General features: G+C 50.7%; 1 protein-coding gene and 1 non-coding gene across 2 annotated transcripts; one reads left to right on the top strand and one right to left on the bottom strand.

The window, feature by feature from the left end:
• Positions 1-9495: 9495 nt before the first annotated feature.
• On the bottom strand, positions 9496-20587 carry PRRT3 (proline rich transmembrane protein 3). The gene is made up of 3 exons (XM_056846598.1): positions 19351-20587; positions 17336-17467; positions 9496-11435 (listed from the first exon to the last, which is right to left on the bottom strand). The coding sequence occupies exons 1-3, from the start codon at positions 20585-20587 to the stop codon at positions 9496-9498; spliced, it is 3309 nt and encodes a 1102-aa protein (XP_056702576.1).
• Positions 20588-20786: 199 nt separating this feature from the next.
• On the top strand, positions 20787-20858 carry TRNAV-GAC (transfer RNA valine (anticodon GAC)). Its single transcript has one exon. It is a non-coding gene; the product is annotated as a tRNA-Val (tRNA).
• Positions 20859-21640: the final 782 nt, after the last annotated feature.

The raw sequence follows: 21640 nt of genomic DNA on the forward strand, positions 1-21640 counted from the left end.
GGCTGCTGGAATGTCCCATAGAGGTGCGGTGCAGAGGTGAAGAGGAAGGTGGTCTGTCTCTGGGGCGCTGGAGACCTTGGCATTTGAGGAATGATGGCAGGAATGAAGCCCGCTGCTATCTACCTTTGGGTCACTATAAAGAGCGGCGATCATTCCTGCAGAGTCTCGGCCTGGTTCCAGTGCCTGGAAGGAGGGGGGAGAATGAGCAAAGGAGAGGCTTCACTGTCTCCCTATACCCATGAGGCCAGCAAGGCAGGAGTGTGTGTGCCCGTATCAACTGGGGCTGCCACCACCTTCCATTCCTTCCTGGTTCTTCTGCATGTCCTCCCTAGTCACTCAAAGAGCTGCCTGAGAATTTAGCCCCCTTTGTTAAATAGCTTTTGTTCTTCTACCGCAGTCAATTAGTCCCTTTATAACAGTTAAAAGCCTTCTCCTCATTCCCAAGCTCACGCGCTGCCTTGGTATTAGTTTGCAGTCGTTTTTCTCATCTCATTTCCCCACCTTTTGCCCTGTCTGAAAGGCTAGTCAGGCGTCTTCTCTGTTCCCCATGGCTACTGCAGTGATTCCCAGAGTTCACTGCTTCTGAAGCCAAGCCCTGATGTCACGGTATTGGCAGGCTGGCATTTTGGATTGTGCAATGTCTGGACCTAAGGTTACCAGCCTCCGGGTGGGGCCTGGAGTCCTCGAGACTACAGAAATCAGTTCCCATGGAGGAAATGGCAGTTTCAAAGGACAGATACTTTGGTGTCACATCCCCACTGAGCTCCCTTCCCAGGTACTGCCCCTCAAATCTCCAGGTATCTCCCCAAACTGCAACCCTATCTGGCCCACATTTGTTGCCGGGGTGGGGTGGGGGGAGAGACTGTGAGTGTGTGTGTGTGAGAGAGAGACTGTGTCAGGCCATGGAGGCTGGGACTCAGTGTTCCCCCAGAGGAAGTACCACATGTGGGTTAGAATCCATAAATGGTTAGTAGTGGGGAAATTCACACTGATGAATATGTCTTTAGCAGACTTGTTCAAAATCTTGGTTGTAGTAGAAGAAGAAGAAGAGTACTTGGTTTTTATATGCTGACTTTCTCTACCACTTAAGGAAGACTCAAACTGGCTCACAATCACCTTCCCTTCCCCTCTCCACAACAGACACCCTGTGAGGTAGGTGGGGCTGACAGAGCTCTTAAGACTGTAACTAGCCCAAGGTCACCCAGCTGGCTTTACATGTAGGAGTAGGGGAAAAAATCCAGTTCACCAGATTAGCGTCTGCCGTTCATGTAGAGGAGTGGGGAATCAAACCCCATTCTCCAGATTAGAGTCCACTGCTCCAAATTACCACTCTTAACCATTACACCATGCTGGCTTTAGATATATTAAAGTGCTTTAGATATATTAAAAAATAGATACTTTAGAGGCAATGGGACATAGCGGCCAGAGCGTGGGATGTGGGAGTCCTGGGTACAAATCTCCCCACAGCCATGAATCTTATTATGTGGCCTTGGGGCAATGACTCTCTCTTAGCCTAAACTTCTTCGCAGGGTTGTTGTGAGGATAAAATGGAAGGGAGAGCTGTGTGTGCTGCTATCAGCTTCTAGGAGGAAGGGCAGGATAAAAATGTGAGCGAGGAAAGAGTGACGTAATTAGAACTTGGATTTCTTGAAAAGATTAGCGTGGATGGGAGGCCCTTGTCCACCTGGCCGCAGTTCCTCTCAAGGGAAGGTAGACCAACCAGCCATTTTGACAATCTGCGCCATGACTAAACATCAAGCGTACTCCATTCAGTCACCCTGGAACACTGGAATGTATAGATTGGCTTTAGCGGCTGCATCACAGGCTTTGCTGCTGCAGTTAATAGCTGGTTCTGGGTCAGCCAGGAAGTTCTCTTCACTGCATACATCCTGTAATCCTGCATTAGCACACCCACCCAGGGCAAGGTGTATTTTGCCTTACATGCACTTAAGAAGATACCTGCTGCGTCAGACCAACAGCACATAGTCCAGCATCCTGTTTCTCACAGTGGCCAATGTGATGCCTATAAAAATCCAACAGACCAGCAATGAGAAAGGACTTTAGTTACTTAAAAGGTAAAGGTAGTCCCCCTGTGCAAGCACCGGGTCATTACTGACCCATGGTGTGATGTCATGTCACGACGTTTACTAGGCAGACTCTGTTTGCGGGGTGGTTTGCCAGTGCCTTCCCCAGGCATCTACCCTTTACCCTCAGCAAGCCGGGTACTCATTTTACAGACCTTGGAAGGATGGAAGGCTGAGTCGACCTTGAGCCAGCTACCTGAAACCGACTTCCATCAGAATCAAAAGCTCTTCTCTAAAATATGCTGAATACTGTACATGCGAACACATGAAGCTGCCTTCTACTGAATCAGACCCTTGGTCCATCGAAGTCAGTATTGTCTACTCAGACCGGCGGCGGCTCTCCAGGGTCTCAGGCAGGGGTCTTTCACATCACCTACTTGCCCTAGTCCCTTTAACTAGAGATGCTGGGGATTGAACCTGGAACCTTCTGCATGCCAAGCAGATGCTCTACCACTCAGCCACAGTCTATGCATTATACACATTTACAGTATGTTGCGTGATTTTTGCATCCTTTTCTGTCTTGGCTAACCACAGGGCTGTAGTACTCTTCAGAGGTTTAAAGGGGGTAGAATGAAGGCACACGGGGGTGGGGGAGACAGAGTGAGGTCACAAAAACAGGCTCCGCCCATGATTTTCATATGCTAATTTGAATGGCTGTCTGGGGGCTGTCAACCCCACCTATGGCTCTTGCTGCATGATTGTGACGTGTTACACAGTTGGGGACAAAAATTGTGCTTTGTAAGAGAATGATGCAACAGGTCACAGGATTGTAGCACAGTAGGGCTTCAATTGGACTCTATAGCATTGAAGTCCCTCCCCTCTCCAAACCCGTCCTCGGACTTCACCCCCAAAATCTCCAGGTATTTCCCAACCCGGAGCTGGCAACCATACACTAACCCCAGCCTGCCCAGGCTTCATCCCCAAATCTCCAGTAATTTCCCAACCTGGAGTTGGCACTCCTAATCATAGCTGGGAGGCTGAAAGAAGTTGAGCAAATAGTGGATCTGTGTGTGCGTGGTGGTGGGGAATGCAGACCAACCTGAAGAACAAACAGAGCACCTGGCCTGTAAGACTTATGATCCGGGGGGGGGGGGAGATCCGGCTGCAAATCTACGGTCCCCCCACCCGACTCCTCTGTTAACAGTGAGACTCCTCCTGATGAGTGGGAACTCGATATGTGCAACGTCCAAGCATGAAAAACAGGCAAGGGAAGTGTTACTTGTTGAATATCTGTCTTCGGGTAGCTGTCTGAGATAGGATCTGTGCCAGGAAAGAAAGGTGACATCTTCATATAGCTGTCCGAGATGGGATCCATGCCAAAAAAAAGAAAGGCGATGGCTCTAGCTAAGAAGCTCTTATCAAAGTCCAACTTTGAGTTCAAATTGGGAAAGTCACTGATTGAGAACTCAAGACCTTCATACCCCCGGAACAATGGTTGCTAGAGTCTTCGTAAGCTTAGCCAGTGGCCAAGAGCGATAAGGGTAATACTGTTTCCAGACTTGGTCCATACCAGGGAGTTGTTGTCTTGGTCACGGAGATAAGAGGGATTCCAAAACAGCCGGCAGGGCTGCACCATGAACTGAGAGATTAAACATGTCCTCCCCCTACACACACACTATGTCTGGTAAAACAATGACAATATCAGTTCTCCACTCTGTCGGGATCTTCTCAGCATGAGCTTCTGGGCTGAAAAAAATTCACTCAGAGCTTTTCCTTGAACAACTGCTGCAACACCCTAATATATTTATTTCTGTTGCTTCCCTACTGGGTTGTCTTACCGCTCGTGCGATTTCATCCCTAGATTCTGGCCTTCCTGTCGTTTGCATTCTGACAAGGAGCCCCTTGATCCAGTCCCCTTGCGTAATGCTGTAATGCCTGTGTAGCGCCAGAGCCAAGCTGCATGTTCTATCTTCCACGTGATCACTACGGGGGCTTGCAGGCGGACAACAGCGGTGCATGCTCTATGGGAATTCAGTTTAGAATCACCAGGGCCCCCCGATTTGGGCCCACAACATGGGGAATGAAGGGTTCCTACTCTTTCCCCTCCGCGCAGTTTTCCTGCCCAAAAATTGTGCACGGGGGGTAAAATTTGCCCTGCCCAAGGACTGCATGTGCAAGCCCTTCGTGCCACAATCCCAACCAGAATCGGACTCCTGTGGTGCTTCTAAACGGAGTTCCCATGGAGAACTTGCAGTTTTCGAATGGCTGCAAATCCCTGTGGCGATCACATGTTAGATGTAATGTGTAGTTTGGCCCTCAGTGTGGTGGAACGGTTGGAGTATTGAAGTAAGACTGGGGAGACCTAGGTTCAAAACTTCGCTTGTCAAGAAACTCACTGATGGACCTTGGGCTAGTCTCAGACTGTGGTGTAGTGGCTGGAATGTCAGGCTAAGAGCTGGGAGACTCAGGATCACCTCCCTGCTCTAGGGTTGCCAGTTCCGGGTTGGGAAATACCTGGAGGTTTTGGGGGTGGAGCCTGAGGAGGACGGGATTTGGAGAGGGGAGGGACTTCAATGCCATAGAGTCCAACTTCCAAAGCAGTCATTTTCTCCAGGGGAAGTGATTTCTATCGCCTGGAGATCAGTTGTAACAGTGGGAGATCGCCAGCTACCACCTGGAGGTTGGCAACCCTACTACTCTACCACGGAAGCTTGCTTGGTGACTTTGCATCACTGATTCTCTCAGCCTAAACCCACCTCACAGGATTTTGTTGTGAGGATAAAATGGGGGTGCAGTGAATGATGAGGGGAAATGAGGGGTAAACTCCTCTTCCCAATAGAGCCTCCACGGCAGAGCAAAATAACCTGTCTGTAGTGTGAATATGTCGATTGAATCTCATCCAGCGGTGAACTTACTGCAAATGAACCTGGCATGCCTTCCCTCTTACATAAGCCTTCCGCTGTCGTTATCCAATAACAGCAGTAACAATTTGAACAAGCCTCTCCAACAGGAAGCTTGGGGGTAAATCCTGCATTTCTTCACAATGCAAAGCTATCTGCTATTTCTAGGCTCTCCCGATAATTGCATATCTAGGCGCCTAGGCGTAACAATGACCTGGCATAGATTTAATTCCTCCTGGAACATCTTTGTACTGTGTTCACGTCTTTTCCCCTTCTGTTATTCTAACACATTGACTTTTTGCTGGCGTTGTGTTGTGATTATGAAGAATAGTAATGAATTAATTTCCTGATTTTATCCGGAGAGTTGGGAATGTTAAGATCAGGTTTATGAAGGGAACGAGTAAATAGACACCACAGAACGGAATGAGATTTACAGCTCTTAGAAGTAAATTCTGTTGCATTCAATGGATCTTACCGCCCTAGTAAGCGTGCTCAGGATTGCAGAGAAAATGAAAGGGGTATAGATGTGTCAAATGGTTGTTGGACATGGGACCTGGTATGGTTGTCATCATGTGAGACCTCCTGGGATTCCTGTGTACACTGCCCTAAGCTCTATGGTGAAAGACAAGTGAGCTATAAATTGAATCAAACTTGTCCTCTAATTGTCCCATTTTCTAGGCCTTCCTCAACATCAACATCCTCAAACCTGATTCACTATGATCTTTTCTGAAAAATGTAGTCCAAGTAGGTTAACATGCTACCTGGTTGGGAAAGTGTTTTTTTTATTTTAAAAAGGACCTGTCCACATCTGCACTATTTTCATTCCACCAACACCTTGAGGCCACCATTTTCTCTGCCATACCACCAGAAGGGTTTGGTGACTTTCTAAAAAAAAAAAAAAACAGTCAACGTTTAAGGCTCTATTAAGTGTTGCCAAGCCCCTTTCCCCCTTAACCGTTCAGCTTGGAAAGAAGGCGGTTAAGGGGAGACATGATAGAGGTCTATAAAATTATGCATGGGATGGAGAGAGTGGACAGGGTGAAGCTCTTCGCCCTCTCATAATGCTAGAACACGGGGTCATCTGCTGAAGCTGGAGGGTGACAGATTCAAAACAGACAAAAGGAAGTCTTTTTTCACACAACGCATAGTTACATTGTGGAACTCCCTGCCCCAGGATGTAGTGATGGCTGAAGAGGGGAGTGGACATGTTCATGGAGGAGGGTTATTCATGGCTACTAGTCAAAAGGAATACTAGTCATGATGCACACCTATTCTCTCTACTATCAGAGGAGCATGCCTATTATATTGGATGTGGTAGAACACAGGCAGGATGGTGCTGCTGCAGTGGTCTTGTTGGTGGCTTCCTAGAGGCACTTGGTTGGCCACTGTGTGAACAGTCTGCTGGACTTGATGGGCCTTGGTCTGATCCAGCAGGGCCTTTCTTATGTTCCTATATATCACAACCAACTTATCGCAACCCCACCAAGGGGCTTCCAAGGCAAGTGAGAAGCAGAGGTGGTTTGTCATTGCTTTTCTCTGCAGTGTTCCTGGGTGGTCTGTCATCCAAGTACCAACTCTGTTTCTGAGATGTGATGAGATTGGGATATACCAGGCCCCCTCCCCTCCCCAGGAACACAGAAAATTTTCATTTTTATAGCCTTCAGAAAGCCCCCTGGTGGCGTGGTATAGAAAGAAAATGGTGGCTGGCAGATGGGTGTGTGTAAAGTGCCATCAAGTCGCAGCTGACTTATGGCAACCGCTTATGAGGTTTTCAAGGCAAGAGACTAACAGAGGTGGTTTGCCATTGCCTTCCTCTGCACAACAGCCCTGGGATTCCTTGGTGGTCTCCCATCTAATTACTAAGCAGGGCTGAACCTGCTTAGCTTCCGAGATCTTACCAGATCAGGCTAGCCAGGGCCATCCAGGTCAGGGCCGACAGAGATAAGTGCGCAAAAAACCCTCCACTGTAGACGTTCTGTTGTCAATATGAGAATCCTTGCTGTGCGGAAAAATGTTGAGATTCTGTGGCAGGAAACTGCCTTTCCCATTTGCCACAACTTCCATGGACAATAACCAAAATAAAGAATACTCTTATGTTGTTCCAGTATGACATGAAAAAAGTTACAGCATATATTATAAGCAGTGCAAAAAGTTATTAAGACACATTGAATATATATGAACATATAACATTTACACACACACATACACACACTTAACATACAATATATAATGCCATTTAACAAATCTTGACTTTATAAGTAAATATGAAGTGATTCTTTCTTTCTTTACAGAGGCATCTCACTGGCGCCAAAGGTGAGTTAATAAATAATTTATATGAAGGTTTGAAGTTCTCTCTTTCTTTTTGCAAGAAGAGTTTTCAAAGGAAAACGTGGCAAAGGAGAGAAGACGACTTGGCAGCCTTAAATACAGTCGTTTCGCTATTACTCCCAAGGAGTTTTAGCTTTTCAATTCTCCTCTATAAATAAAACAATTAAAAGCCTTACAGTTGTTTAAACCCATCATAATTATAATTATACAAATTATTGTACCCATAGTATTAATTCTTGAAGGCAGCAACATTTCACTGCTTCGTTTTTGCCAAAAACTTGGTCAAATGCAACTGCTTTCACCTGGTCTTGAAATTTGTTAAACAGACATTATGTATTGTATGTTAAGCATGTGTATATGTAGAATCATAGAATAGAATCATAGAGTTGGAAGGGACCACCAGGGCCATCAAGTCCAACCCCCTGCACAATGCAGGAAATTCACAACTACCTCCCCCCCACACCTAGTGACCAGAAGATGGCCAAGATGCCCTCCCTCTCATCATCTGCCTAAGGTCACAGAATCAGCATTGCTGACAGATGTGTGTGTAAATGTTATATGTTCATATATATTCAATGTATCTTAATAAGTTCCATGGAAACGCACCTCTGTTGTCCCAAGGCCGGGTGCTGTGGAAGCATCTCGAATAGCAGCAGGTAAGAACCAGTCTGGAAGCCAGCTTGACATCCTTTGACAAAAAGGTTTTATTTCATTTTTGGCACAATGGGTCACACGACATTCCACAGTTTTGGGCAGCTCTACCCTTTCCCTCCCCACCACTGATGGGTCAGATAGTTGTACTAGGCAAGGGCAGCTTGTGCTTCTACCGGGAGCCCCAGTTGGACAAAAGCCACACTCTCCCTTTGATGGACACTCCATCTGACACTAGTTCCATACAGACACACCCAACACCTGGCCAGGTTGGCTTCAAGTAATTTCTAGCAGAACGTCTGATTTAAAAATAATAATCTGGAACCAAAACTCTACATTCAGTGACTGGAACATTATGCAAATCATTTGTATGGCTGTGATTTATTGATGGGAGTCGGCATTTATTTGCAGGTTTTAAGATCAGGGGCCAACAGTAGGAGTGGGGTGCTAGAATGCTTGTGTATAGACCAAGGGCAGAGGGAGGGGAAAGAAAATGGGACCCTGAAGAACTAAGAAGCCCCCCTGGCACCTTTACGTATACTGCAAGTACTGGTGAAGGGGGTGGGGGTGTGCCTTCTGTTTTGGGTAATGGAGAAGAAACTGGCTGCATGGATTCAGATTTTCCTCTGCAACCAGGAGACCTAGAAACTGAAAAACAGTCAATGACAGGTGAAATTCCCCAGCCGCTGAATAAATCACTACATGCTGGACTATGGATTTTGAAGTGCAACGATTCAGTTCTGCGATTCATAGTACAAACCATTGTCATACAGAGTCATGTGAAAGCTGCCTTATAAAGGATCAGGTCCATTCAGCCCATCTAGGGCGGGCTTCCCAAGGTCTCAGGCAGAATTCCTCCCCACCAGCCCTGCTAACCTGAGATCCTCTAGGCTGAAAAGAGCAAGATCTGAACCCGGGACTTCCGGCATGCAAAGCGCGTGCTCTGCCTCCGAGTGACCGAGTCTCTCACCTCCCCTGCCACCACTGCGGCTCCATTTGCGAAAGCCACCATGTCGGAGGTGCCTAGCAAGTCTTCCTCCGCCCCTTCGTCAGCCTCCTCTCTAAAGGGATCTGTCTAAGGTACAATATGGGCCCTACGAGCACAAACAGCGACTGCAGGATGAGACTATGGGCACTGGAGGTTGCGTAGGAGACCAGGCTCTTCCTTCCCCCTCCTCAATATCCATCGGGCAACTGGTGGCGTTCCAGATTTCTGTCCATGTCTCTTATCGGTACACCAGATACAGGAGACAAAGGTGTCTATGGAAATTTGGGAGCAGATGCTTGGACTTGCAGGCACTAAACAGCTTGGTCACAGTAGATCGCTGGTCCTAAGTATGTGGCTGACACAAGGTTGGGTGACTGGACTGGGGATGTGGCTGACAACGATAGGAAGGATGCAGCACCACATTTGGGGGCCGTTCTGTGAACGGCTGGAATCAGACTCGGTTGGGGCAGCCCCAAGGCTCGTCAAAAGGGAAGTGGATCCTTCCCAGCTCCAGCCATTTAAACAAACCAGCTTCGTAGCAGTTTTCTCTCCCTGCAGAATCATGCCGGGGCCTCTGGGACACGAACGGAAGGTAAGCCGAGCCTCACAATTCAATGGTGTCACTGGAGAGACTGCGGGAATCCACCTGCTTGCTGAGAGCCAAGAAACTCCTCCTGGCCTCGCCTTCAGAGTTCGGCGCACTGTGGGATGGAGCCGGAGGGAGTTCGTCTGGCAGCAGTTGGGCCTGGCAGGGTAGCTCCTCCGCGGGCAGGCTTTCTGGCGAGGACAGGCCGTGGCGCCAGGGGTTCCAGCTGATCTTGAGGGAGGCCCGGGAGAAGGAGGTGCGGGAGAAACTGTCGAAGGAGGTGTCCGTCGGGGGCTCGCTGGCCAGGCCCCGGCTCTGCGTGGCGAGCTCGCCTGCTGAGCTGGCCCGCGCCAAGCTGTACAGGCAGTCCGGGTCGCTGCTCCGGCGAGGCCGGGCCAGCAGGGGCTGCGCCGCGTGGGAGATGGTCGAGCAGTCGCCGCGCAGCGAAGAGCAGGAGTCCTGGCGCGCCAAACGGGACGGGAAGTGGAGGCTGGAGCGCAGGAAAATGGAGTCGCGCACCAAATGCTCCCGGAAGAGGGCCTCATCGATGCTGCGGCTCAGGTTGATGGGCGAGGGTGGCCGGAACTCCAGTTCGGCCAGGGACAGCACAGAATCCCGTTCAAAGCAGATGCTGGTGTATGAGCGGCCCATGGCAACGGCAGCGTTGGGGCACTTGGGGCTGTAGACGGGGTACACTGGGGAAGGGCTGGAACGTTGGCCGACTGCTGGCCGCAATTCATTGCTGTCCTTCAGTGCCCAGAGGCGCCCGCTGGTAGGCGGGTTCCGGATCAAGCTCTTACTGATATCGTTGTTGGGTACTTTCTCCAGGACCCCGCCGGTCCAGTCATAACAGTTGTTGGGATACTCGGGCACCTCCACCTTGCGGTAGGTACAGAAGTAGCGCATGAGCTTCACCCAGCAGGAGTGTTCAGCGCTCCCGTACCGCTGGCAAAGGGCCTGCCAGGCTAAGAGGGCCAGAGTGAAGGAGAGCACCAGCTCGCCGATCCGGAACCAGAACTGCACAAACCACCAGGCCCAGGTGAAGACATCTGGCCGGCCCAGCAGTCCGTAGAGCCACAGCACCCCGTACAGCTGCAGCCCGCAGCACGGGAGTGCCAACCCACCGCTTCCCAGAAGCACCCACGCCCCGCTCCACACTCCTGGCTCAGGAGTGCCCTCAGATGCTGTGCGGTGCCGTAGCTGCCAGTACACGAGCACGGTGACGGGCAAGAGGCAGAAACCGGCAGTGCAGGAGAGGGTGTGCAGCCCCACAGCCATGGCTGGGTGCATCGGAGGGGTGAGCAAGTCAGCCCCCAGGAGGAGGGTGCTTTGCGCCGACCCCAGGAGAGCCAACGAGAGCAGGCTTTGCAGTTTCGGGGGCAAGACTTGCAGGCGGGCCTGACGGAGGAGGCGGAGCAGAAGCACCGCAAACGTGCTCAGCAGCAGGGGGAAGGGGGCCGTGTACAGCACCCGCACGGCCTGTGGGGGGAGCCAGCCTCGCGAGCCATACGGGTCCGCCAGAAAAAAGGTGGCACGCAGGACCCCGAACGCCAGCAGCAGGGCACTGGCGCCCACAACGTACGGGAGGTGTGGCACGTGCATGGCCAGAGAGCCCACCAAGCAGGCCAAGCTCAGCAGGCTAAGAAGGAGAAAGAGGACGCCCGAGGCGTAGACGTGTAGCGCCCAGGCGAAGCTCAGCGTCCGCTCCAGGTCCTTCCACTGCAGCAAGGTCTGGTTGGGCAAAAAGTGGCTGCAGGAGCTGCCAGGGCGTGGGCAGGGTGGGCTGGAGGCAGGCAGCAAGGCGGGCAGGGTGGGCTCTGGTCTGGCCAGCTGGGGGTGTTGCAGGGCTCTTTGCGTGGTGACTCGGATCAGGCCACGCCGAGGAGTTGCCAGCAGGCGGGAGGAAGGGGTGGCAGGCACAGCGCTGCTCTGCCCAGGAGGCTGGGTCCCGGCTGGATCTGTAAGAGAGAAGGAAGCAAATGGGTGCTCAAGGGGAGAAAGGAACGCTGAACGAAAAGATGACTGCCCAAGAGAAGGCAAGACGAGGGTTGGGTGCATTAAACCCAAGAGCAGAAAAGGTGTATAATGCAGCACTGGGTGCAGAATGTAATTTTCTTTCCTTTTATGGATTATTATTATTAGACATATTCCACATACTCATCCAGGATCTACTTTTTTATCACACACACAAAGACACTTTGCCGTTACTGCCCTTATGGAAGTGAAGACATTGTTAAGCACTGCCCACTTCCCAAGATGCTTAAAAGCCTGTGGACAATATGGGAGCCATAGGGACAGCCACCTTATACTGACTCAACGCAATGATCCATCAAACCCAAAACAGTTTACACCAGCCTTTTCAGAACCTAGGAAAACTGAAACCCACTTTTTCCTAAATTACAATATGATGCATATGTCACACTGGAAAAAAAACCTCATACCCCGCCAGAAATTTTGTTAGTCTTTAAGGTGCTACTGGACTTCTACTCTTTTCTAAAGGTAAAAAGGTAAAAGTCCCCTATGCAAGCACCAGGTCATTCCTGACCCATGGGGTGATGTTACATCCCGATGTTTACTAGGCAGACTTTGTTCATGGGGTGGTTTGCTATTGCCTTCCCCAGTCATCTTCCCTTTACCCCCAGCAAGCTGGGTCCTCATTTTACCGACCTCGGAAGGATGGAAGGCTGAGTCAACCTTGAGCCGGCTACCTGAAAAAGACTTCCGTTGGGATCGAACTCAGGTCGTGAGCAGAGCTTGGATGGCAGTACTGCAGCTTACCACTCTGTGCCATGGGGCTCTTTTCTACTACTGGGGAAAAAGTTTATTGTCACAGAGTGTTGGTGTGGAGTACCCCAACCACAATGGAGCCCACTCACTCCCTACTTCTCAGCATGAGTCTTTTTCTTCCAGGCCTGCCTCTTGATCTAGAAGGAGGAAAACCCAGAGGAGCAACTCATATAACAGGCTGCCTCCGTAGACACTGGGTATTTCTGCTGCATCTTTGCTCGGGAGAGCCAGTGTGGTGTAGTGGTTAAGAGTGGTGGGATCTAGTCTGGAGAACCGGGTTTGAGTCCCCTCTCCACCACATGAGCGGGCAAACTGTAATCTGGTGAACAGGGATAGTTTCCCCACTCCTCCACATGAAACCTGCTGGGTGATCTTGGGCTATTCACAGCTCTCTCCAAACTGTCTCAGCCCCACCTACCTCACAAGCTGTCTGTTGTGGCAAGAGAAGGGAAGGAGATCGTAAGCCGGTTTGATTCTCCTTAAAATGCAGAGAAAGTCAGCATAAAAAAACAAAACTCTTCTTCTTCTAATTCTATCACACCCAGTGCAGGGACTCAGTGGAAGATGAGAAGGAAGCAAGATCAGAGCAACTGATCATGCAGAGACGCTGCAGGCAACTTCATCCTCATGGGTGCCTTTCATTATTAATGCATTACTTTGCAGCTGGCTGATAGTTCCCTCTTGGTGATCCGTTTGGGAATGATTAGTCTCTGCTCAGTGATCGGTGACCGCTCTGAAAGGTCTGAGGCAAAGACCCTTTTCTGGTTTTGCTCTAATTAGAAATGCCAGGGATTGAACTTGGGACCTTCTGCATGCCAAGCAGTTCTCAACCACTGAATCATCTTGTGGGGAGGGAAAAGGGGCAGGGCTCAGAGGCACCAAATGACTATTTCTCCCCCCCTTCCCAACTTCAGGCGACAGCAGCCAAATTAAGGCTTCCGCTGCCATCTGCCAAACAGCAGGTGCCTGACCCCCCCCCCACCAAGCAACTTATTAACCTCCTCCCCTTTCGCTGCCCCACCACCTGGCAATATTCAGCAGAGCGGACGAGACAGGAACAGTAAAACACGGTGCAAGCAAAAATGTGCAGAGAATATTTAAGAAGATAACGATGATAATGTAGGGCTGAGGGAGGCCAAGAAGTGAGAGGTGAAAGGGTCTGTAGAACATCCGGAAGTGATAAGGGAAGGTAAGACCACTGCAGAGATAAGCTGGGAGGATATAGGCTGGGGCTTTAGGGAATCAGCAGGAGGGATCCTTCTTTTTTCCGGCCAAGCTGGAGGACAGCGAAAGATCCTTGAGGTCAGGCCAAATAACAAGCAGTGTTATGCATAACAATGAAAAATGTCTGTTCTACTGGGCTTAGGTCGAACTTGGTGGCAGCAATTTCAAAATTAAGGATCTTGAAAAAGATCCAGCAATGATAGCCTGAAGAGACAGGGAACTGAGAAATAGGCCGTGTGTGTGTGTGTGTGTGTGTGTGTGTGTGTGTGTGTAAAGTGCCGTCAAGTCGCAGCTGGGTTATGACCACCCCAGCAAGGGGCTTTCCATGCAAGTGATTAAGCAGAGGGAGTGTGCCATTGCCTTCCTCTGCAGAGTCTTCCTAGGCGGTCTCCCTTCCAGTGGATTAAGGGTGAGGTATGAAGAGCCCCGTGGCGCAGAGCGGTCAGCTGCAGTACTGCAGTCCAAGCTCCGCTCACGACCTGAGTTTGATCCCAACAGAAGTTGGTTTCAGGTAGCCGGCTCGAGGTTGACTCAGCCTTCCATCCTTCTGAGGTCGGTCAAATGAGTACCCAGCTTGCTGGGGGTAAAGGGAAGATGATGGTAAAGGGAAGGTACTGGCAAACCACCCCGTAAACAAAGTCTGCCTAGAAAACGTCGGGATGGGACGTCACCCCATGGGTCAGGAATGACCCAGTGCTTGCACAGGGGACCTTTACCTTATGAAGTCGAAACATAAATGAATAAATAAAATACTGACCCTGCTTAGCTTCCAAGATCTGATGACATCAGGCTACACTATCCCATTCCACATCCCCTCCTCGGGTGGGAGGGAGGTGGGGGTTCCCAAATTCCCCAGCCCAGGTTGCTAGGAATCCAAGCAGTCCATCTGACCCAGTTAGCAAATCAGCAGGCCCAACTGGACGAACAGTCAGACTCAGAATTAATTGCTGCTACATTTGGGGGGGGGGAATGAGAGAGCAAGAGCGCCAAGGCTTGCTTTGCCTCTGCTTTGTCTCTTCCTTGGTCAGGGCGCCACAGGCCAGCGACCACCAGCAACATACGAGTTCATTATTATGTTTGGAAACCTGCGAGAACGTGGTTCGGATAGACTTATGAGCACACGCTGCTTTCTGTGACTTCTGAAGAAGACACTGCGAAACAGGAAGACTACCGGATTCCTGTCAAATTATTGCGGTGATTCTTCAATTACTTCAGAGACTCTTTGGCATCATTTATGGGTTTGAGGACATGACCGCTTTATTGTAACTCTTTTGACACATCGGAAATTGACTATTTGGAGGACTTGATTTGTGAGTTGTATTTATGTTTATACTACAATGGGATTTATACATCAGATACATCCACAAATATATTGTGTTTTGTATCCCCCTTTCTGATACTATTTTGGAAATATATGCTTCACTTCTAAATATTTAAGTGTTGTGGCCAACGCTGCTGTGAATTCTGATTGCTTTCCCTGTACAGCACTGTTTTTTTGTTCATTTTTTGGCCATTTCCTCAGGGTGCCACAGGCCAGCAACTACCAGGAAGCAAACGACGGCACACCTCAGCTATGACAAGGCTTGTTTTCTTGGCAAAGAAACTACAATCCCCATGCTTCCTAGCAGCACTTTAAAAAAAAAGGAAGGAAGGAAGGAACAGGTGAGCAAGAGATTAAAAAAAGAATCCAGAGCCCAGCCAGAGCAGGATGAAGCAGGTCAGCAGGTGAAATGAGGCTCATCTTCAGGTTGCGAGAGTACAAGCCGCAGGAAGATTAAAGGAGTGGCTGGCACAAACAGACAGAGGGACAAAAGTAGAAGAGGAGTTGGTTTTTCTACCCCGATTTTCTCTCTCGTTAAGGAGTCTCAAAGCGGCTTACAGTCTCCTTCCCCTCCCTACAACAGACCTCTTGTGAGGTAGGGTGGGGCTGAGAGAGTTCGGAGAGAACTGTGACTAGCCCAAGGTCACCCAGCTGGCCTCCTGTGGAGGAGTGGGGAAACCAACCCGGTTCACCAGATTAGAGTCCACCACTCTTAACCACTACACCATGCTGGTGGGACCTGGGTAGGTTGTGCATAAAAGGACACCAAGAAGGGACAGAAGATCGGCAGGCCTTGGTCTGGATCTTAAAGTGCCGCTGGGCTTCTGTTTGGTTTCTCTTCCAAATAAAACACTGCTCTGGGGTTGCCATCTCCACCCCCTACCCCCACCAGGGCTCTTGTGCTTTAAGACATGGTTTTTCCAGCTATGTGGTTGGAGTGATGGGAGGCGGGAAACTTCATCTGCTGGATTTCTACCTGTCACATGCTAAGAACCCCTGCTTGAAAAGAAAAGAGATGGCAGTTTTTGAGTGCTTCCCCCTGAAGGCTCAGCTTATACAACATCCTAGACTTTGATATCTTTTTTCCCATAGTGCATCTTATGGGTGGGGGGAGACGATCACCAAAAGGAACCCAGCAGCCCACATAGTGCTACAAGAATCATCCTGACTTTTAGGCGGGTACACTGTTGGTCTTCACGGAGATACCTAACAAGAGTCGAGTGGGAAGGAACAGTCAGGGTAAGCAACAGCCCACAAGGAAAGGGCTGCCGGGCCTGGACGGTTAGGGCTGCTAATCGCGTGAAGAGATTATCCTGATTGAAAATGGCACCAGGCTCCATATAACCGCCCCCCCTCCACTGCCTATGAAACAAGCCCTGTAGGGCAGCGCTGGATTCCTCGCATGGCTCCTGAAACAAAATACAAAGTGTGTGTGTGTGTGGGATACTACTAGCTTTTCTCCCTCAGTAGAGCTTCCGAGGATCCTTTCCGCAAGCAAATTGGATGCCCTGCTTGCCTGAAGTGGACGCACTGGGGATATGAGGGGACTGGGAACCCCAATTTGACCGAATCTCTTCCTGCACTCCCATCACTGAAAAGATTTCTTTCCTGTGTGAATCCTTCTGTGATTACTAAGGCATTTCAAATTACTGAAGCATTTCCTACATTCAAGTCATTCATAGTGTGGTGAGAGCCAGAATGGTGTAGTGGTTAAGAGCAGTGGTTTGGAGTGGTGGACTCTGATCTGAAGAACCGGGTTCGATTCCCCACTCCTCCACATGAGCGGCGGACGCTAATCTGGTGAACCGGGTTGGATTCCCTGCTCCTACACATGAAACCAGCTGGGTGACCCTGGGCTAGTCACAGCTCTCTTAGAGCTCTCTCAGCCCCACCTACCTCACAGGTTGTCTGTTGTGGGGAGGGGAAGGTGATTGTAAGTCGGGTTGATTCTGCCTTAAGTGGTAGAGAAAGTTGGCATATAAAAACCAACTCTTCTTCTTCTTCTTCTTCTTCTTCTTCTTATTATTATTATTATTATTATGTAGATTCTCCCCTATATGAATAGTGATCCTGCTTTTCCTCAGGTGGGTGCTGCTGGAACACCATGATGAAGAGAAGGAAGTGTCTGGGCAGTCTCTAGTTCAAACCTCTACCACAAACTCACTCGGTGGCTTCTGGCAAGCCCCGCTGTCTCAGCCTCACCCCTGCCCTAGCCTGCAATATGGGCTAATCTTAATGCCTGTGGTAAGACTGCAGCAAGGTCCAAGTGCTTTGAACTGTGGAAACACTAATTATTATTATTATTATTACTAACGATTCATCTGAGGTAACCATGTAAGAGCCTTCATTCTGGTGTGGCTGGTGACCACACCTCAGGAGTTACGATCGTAAGATGACAGAGGCGGAAGTCTGGTTCAATAGCAGGACTCTCCAACCTGCTGAGTCTAGCCTCTCCATAGCCCAGCCCTACTGTCCAGGGCAGTAAGTGAAAGAGAAAAATGCCTTCGCTGTGTTGTTCTTGCTCACCTGGGTGTCTAGAGCCTGGGCCCTTCCCCGCCACAAAGATGCCCTGCCCAGGAGTAGTGGAGCCAACAGGAATCCTTGGGATCACAGCTCCTCGGACTCGTTGTGGGTCAATATCAACCACTTCTTCGGTTCCTGAAAGAGAAACAGGCCTCAGGTGGATGCAGGGCCGGATACATTGTGGTACTCCCTGCCCCAGGATGTGGTGATGGCTGCCAACTTGGAAGGCTTTAAGAGGGGAGTGGACACGTTCAAGGAAGCTAGGGCTATCCATGGCTATTAGTCATGATGCATCCCTATTCCCTCCAGGATCAGAGGAGCATGCCTAATATATTAAGTGCTGTGGAACACAGGCAGGACAATGCTGCTGCAGTTGTCCTGTTTGTGGGCTTCCTAGAGGCACCTGGTTGGCCACTGTGTAAACAGATGGCTGGACTCAAGGGGCCTTGGTCTGATCCAGCCTGGCTTCTCTTATGTTCTTATAGTCTCTGAGAGGGAAGGCATCTTGGCCATCTTCTGGTCACTAGGGGTGTGTGTGTGGGGGGGAGGTAGTTGCGAATTTCCTGCATTGTGCAGGGGGTTGGACTAGATGACCCTGGTGGTCCCTTCCAACTCTATGATTCTCTCCCCACCTGCTTCTGCCCAGTGGAAAGGGGAAAAAATACCACTATCCACTGCCATCTCCCACAGTTACCCTCAGTCTTTCCTACAGTGTTCCGTCAGAGGGGATTTTCTGCAGGGGAAGAGAAATCCCACATACCAGGCAAAACCATTCCCGTTGGTAAACGGACGAGGCAAGCCCACTCCCTGATTGGATACGCTGCCCCCACCAGTTGCTGCTCCACAAAACAGCCCCTTTCCAACCCCCACATCTACCCACAGCATCGCATCATCACCACCCCCAAGGTTTGCAAAAAAAACACCACGTCACAAAGTCCTCCCCCTAGCTCTCCCCTGTGACTGTCACTTTCCCACCCTAGGAAGCCTCCGTCACAACCAAACATGTCTTCCCTCACCACGCTAGTAAAACGACTCTCACCTCAGCCCCGGCCATATGCTCTGTCCAGCCCTGCCAAGCTACTTCAGCCACTTTTAATCTACCCGGATAGCCTCCCTCCCAACGGCCATTCCTGTTTTCTCCGAGAATCCCATCTCATCATCCCTCCCCGGGCCTCTGACAACCGCTGTTTCCCCCTCCTGCTTCCCCCCGTGGCTTCCATTTTATAAGCTCCTGCTCCCAGCCGCTGATCCTCGTCCAAAGCTTGGCCCTCTTACCCTATCAATTACGCTCACCTCTCCAGCCTCCCCTTCGCGGAGGCAGGGAGACAAAAACGATCATGACGTATTCCCGTAATGTTCCCCCAGTCTTTAAAGGAATGTTTTTGTGTTTATGAAACGCAGCTACCAAGATGGCAATTTGGAGGGCACAAGGGAAGAAGGGCTTCTTAACCCTTTCCCCCCTCAGGCCCAAAATCATGCCCACCAAGCTGCTTTTATCCGGGTAACCCGTTTCTTCAGAGGGGGGGGACGCATAACTTGGTGGGACCAATTTTCAGTGGGGGGGAAATGGCACGTGGGGAGAAGTTCGGAGAGGCCTCTCCTCCCTCGAGCCAATCCCCCACCCCTTCAAACTGCAGCCTCAGCAGCTACCTGCAATTTATGAAAGCATCTCTTCAAATAAGAAGAGTTGATTTTTATATGCCAATTTTCTCTACCTTTTAAGGAGAATCAAACCGGCTTACAATTGCCTTCCCTTCTTCTCCCTGTGAGGTAGTTGGGGCTGAGAGAGCTCTAAGAGAGCTGTGACTAGCCCAAAGTCACCCAGCTGGCTTCATGTGGAGGAGTGGGGAAACAAATCCAGTTCACCAGATTAGCCTCCGCCGCTCACGTGTAGGAGAGGGGAATCAAACCCGGTTCTCCAGATTAGAGTCCACCGCTCTTAACCACTACACCATGCTGAATCACAGCACATACAGTTCCACCTTGAGGGCTGAAAACAGAGACACCCCTACACCTACCTGGGGCGGCGGAGCTGGAAAAAGCTGGCTTGGCGGAGCTGCCCTGGGAGGGAGTCCGTTCTGTCCCTGCCGTATGCCGAGTTCCTGCTTGCTGAGTGGTATCAACGATCAGGCCCCAGTGGGTAATTCTTTCCTGGACGACCGGCCCCTGGGTCCCTGTCGTGCCTTTTGATGGCGAAGGGGTTGAAGGGCTGAGGAGAAGATCCTCTGAGTCTGAGCGATGGGAACCTTCTGGGAGAACAACAAGCCCTTGGCCCTTCCTATCCAGTGGGACAGCCATACTGGTTAACTGGGGTGCCTGGGAAGTGGAACTTAAGTGCACGGTGCCTCTCTGCGGCCCTGATGGACTCTGGGTGTACCCAGTCGCCAGAGTGGCATTAAAAGGGGAGGTAGAAAGGCCCTCCCGGCCCTGCGGATCACCATAGGCCTGGGAGCTCCTGTACGAAGCCAAGTACTTCACTGTGGTTTGATTCCTGCCGACCAATTCCTGCCCTGTGGAATCATCATCGCCCCTGGGAACGGTGCCCATCCACTTTATGTGGGATGAGTCGGGAGGTAATGTCACCAAGGGGATGGTAGACACTGTAGGCGGGGGGCTTAAAGTAGTTGCCATGGAGATGTCTTTGAATACTGCTTGGAGGTGGCTGTGTGTGGTTCCCTCCCGAGAGGGTGTTGAGTCCAACACACGCTCCCCGGAAGAGGCTGGGAATGAGGCTGTACCGAGGCTGGCTACACTTGGCATCCCAATGCCAGGCAAAGAGAGAGAGCTCCCATTCTCCCCTAAGTTTGGACTCGGTTCTACGGTTATGTGGCCAGTATCTTCAGGCTCTTTCTGCGTGTGGGAAAGGCCCGTTGTTGGCAAAGAGGAGCCACCAGCTTGGGAGACCAAGCTTCCTCCTGAAGCATTTGTGGGAGACCGTGAGCTAGAACCCATCGCTGCAGGGAAGCCAAAGGGCAATGTGAGTACGGGCCCCCCAGGATTGACAGTGGGAATGGCCCCTCTCCAGTTCTCCGTTCTTGGCTCTCCATCGCTGCTAGAGACCTTACGGGCATTGGGATCCCAATGGGGCACAGCTGGGGGCAGAGATTCTTGGGAAGGACCGTTCAGTGAAGGCAGCTCTGAGGCCGAACTCAAAGAAGAGTTCCCCGCAGGGCTGTCCAGGGTGGGGAGAATGAAAGCCTGGAGCAACGAAGGCAGGAGCAGAGTCCAGGTGAAGGAGAGACCCACGGCAGCCATCCCCGATGTGAGATGGCCACGCTCAGCATCCAGCATTGTCACAGCTTCTCATGCTTCGCCCTGTGGAGGAGGAACACTGTGAGGAGTGGAGGGAAGAGTAAAGTCTGAAGACCCATCCCACAAGCAGGGAACGGGCAAAGCTTTGATGGACCAAGGGTCTGATTCATCTATCTACAGACAATTGTTTAGGGGAGGGGGAGGGGCTGTGGCTCAGTGGTAGAGCGTCTGCTTGACATGCAGAAGGTCCCAGGTTCAATCCCCGGCATCTCCAGTTCAAGGGACTAGGCAAGCAGGTGATGTGAAAGACCTCAGCCTGAGACCCTGGAGAGCCTCTGCTGGTCTGAGTAGACAATACTGACTTTGATGGACCAAGGGTCTGATTCAGCATAAGGCAGCTTCATGTGTTCATTAACTTCTATTTATTTATTTATACCATGTTTTTGGGGAGGGGCTGTGGCTCAGTGGTAGAGCATCTGCTTGGCATGCAGAAGGTCCCCGGTTCAATCCCCGGCATCTCCAGTTAAAGGAACTAGAGGCAAGTAGGCGGTGTGAAAGACTTCAGCCTGAGACCCTGGAGAGCTGCTGCTGGTCTGAGTAGACAATACTGACTTTGATGGACCAAGGGTCTGATTCAGCATAAGGCAGCTTCATGTGTTGAACCAGAGAAAGGGTTGGCTAGCTGGAGAGGGTACGTGCCAAACTGCAGAGGCAGACAGGAGAGGATTAAACTGGGAGCCAGCTGCAAACAGCAAGGGCCCAAGACAGAAGCAAGGAGAGCTGCAGGCAAGCACGGGGCGCATGAGTGTGCACGGCTCGTGCTGAGGCACATGGATGCAAACATGAAGAAGCGATCACATGCACCCACTCAAAGCTGGTAGGAGGTTCCTCCTGCCCAGATGGATGTCTGTATTCCTCACCCTCCAGCCTTCTGCCACTGTTGGAGGGAATCCAGAATCACAACCAACCCCAGCCATTCCTAACCCTGGATTTTGGCACAGTATCTGCTACTAGGCCTTAGGGCCCGTCAATCAGGGTCTCAGAGGTGTCTTTCTG

The sequence above is a fragment of the Euleptes europaea genome, chromosome 1, assembly GCF_029931775.1.
Source record: "Euleptes europaea isolate rEulEur1 chromosome 1, rEulEur1.hap1, whole genome shotgun sequence".
Taxonomy (NCBI): domain Eukaryota; kingdom Metazoa; phylum Chordata; class Lepidosauria; order Squamata; family Sphaerodactylidae; genus Euleptes; species Euleptes europaea.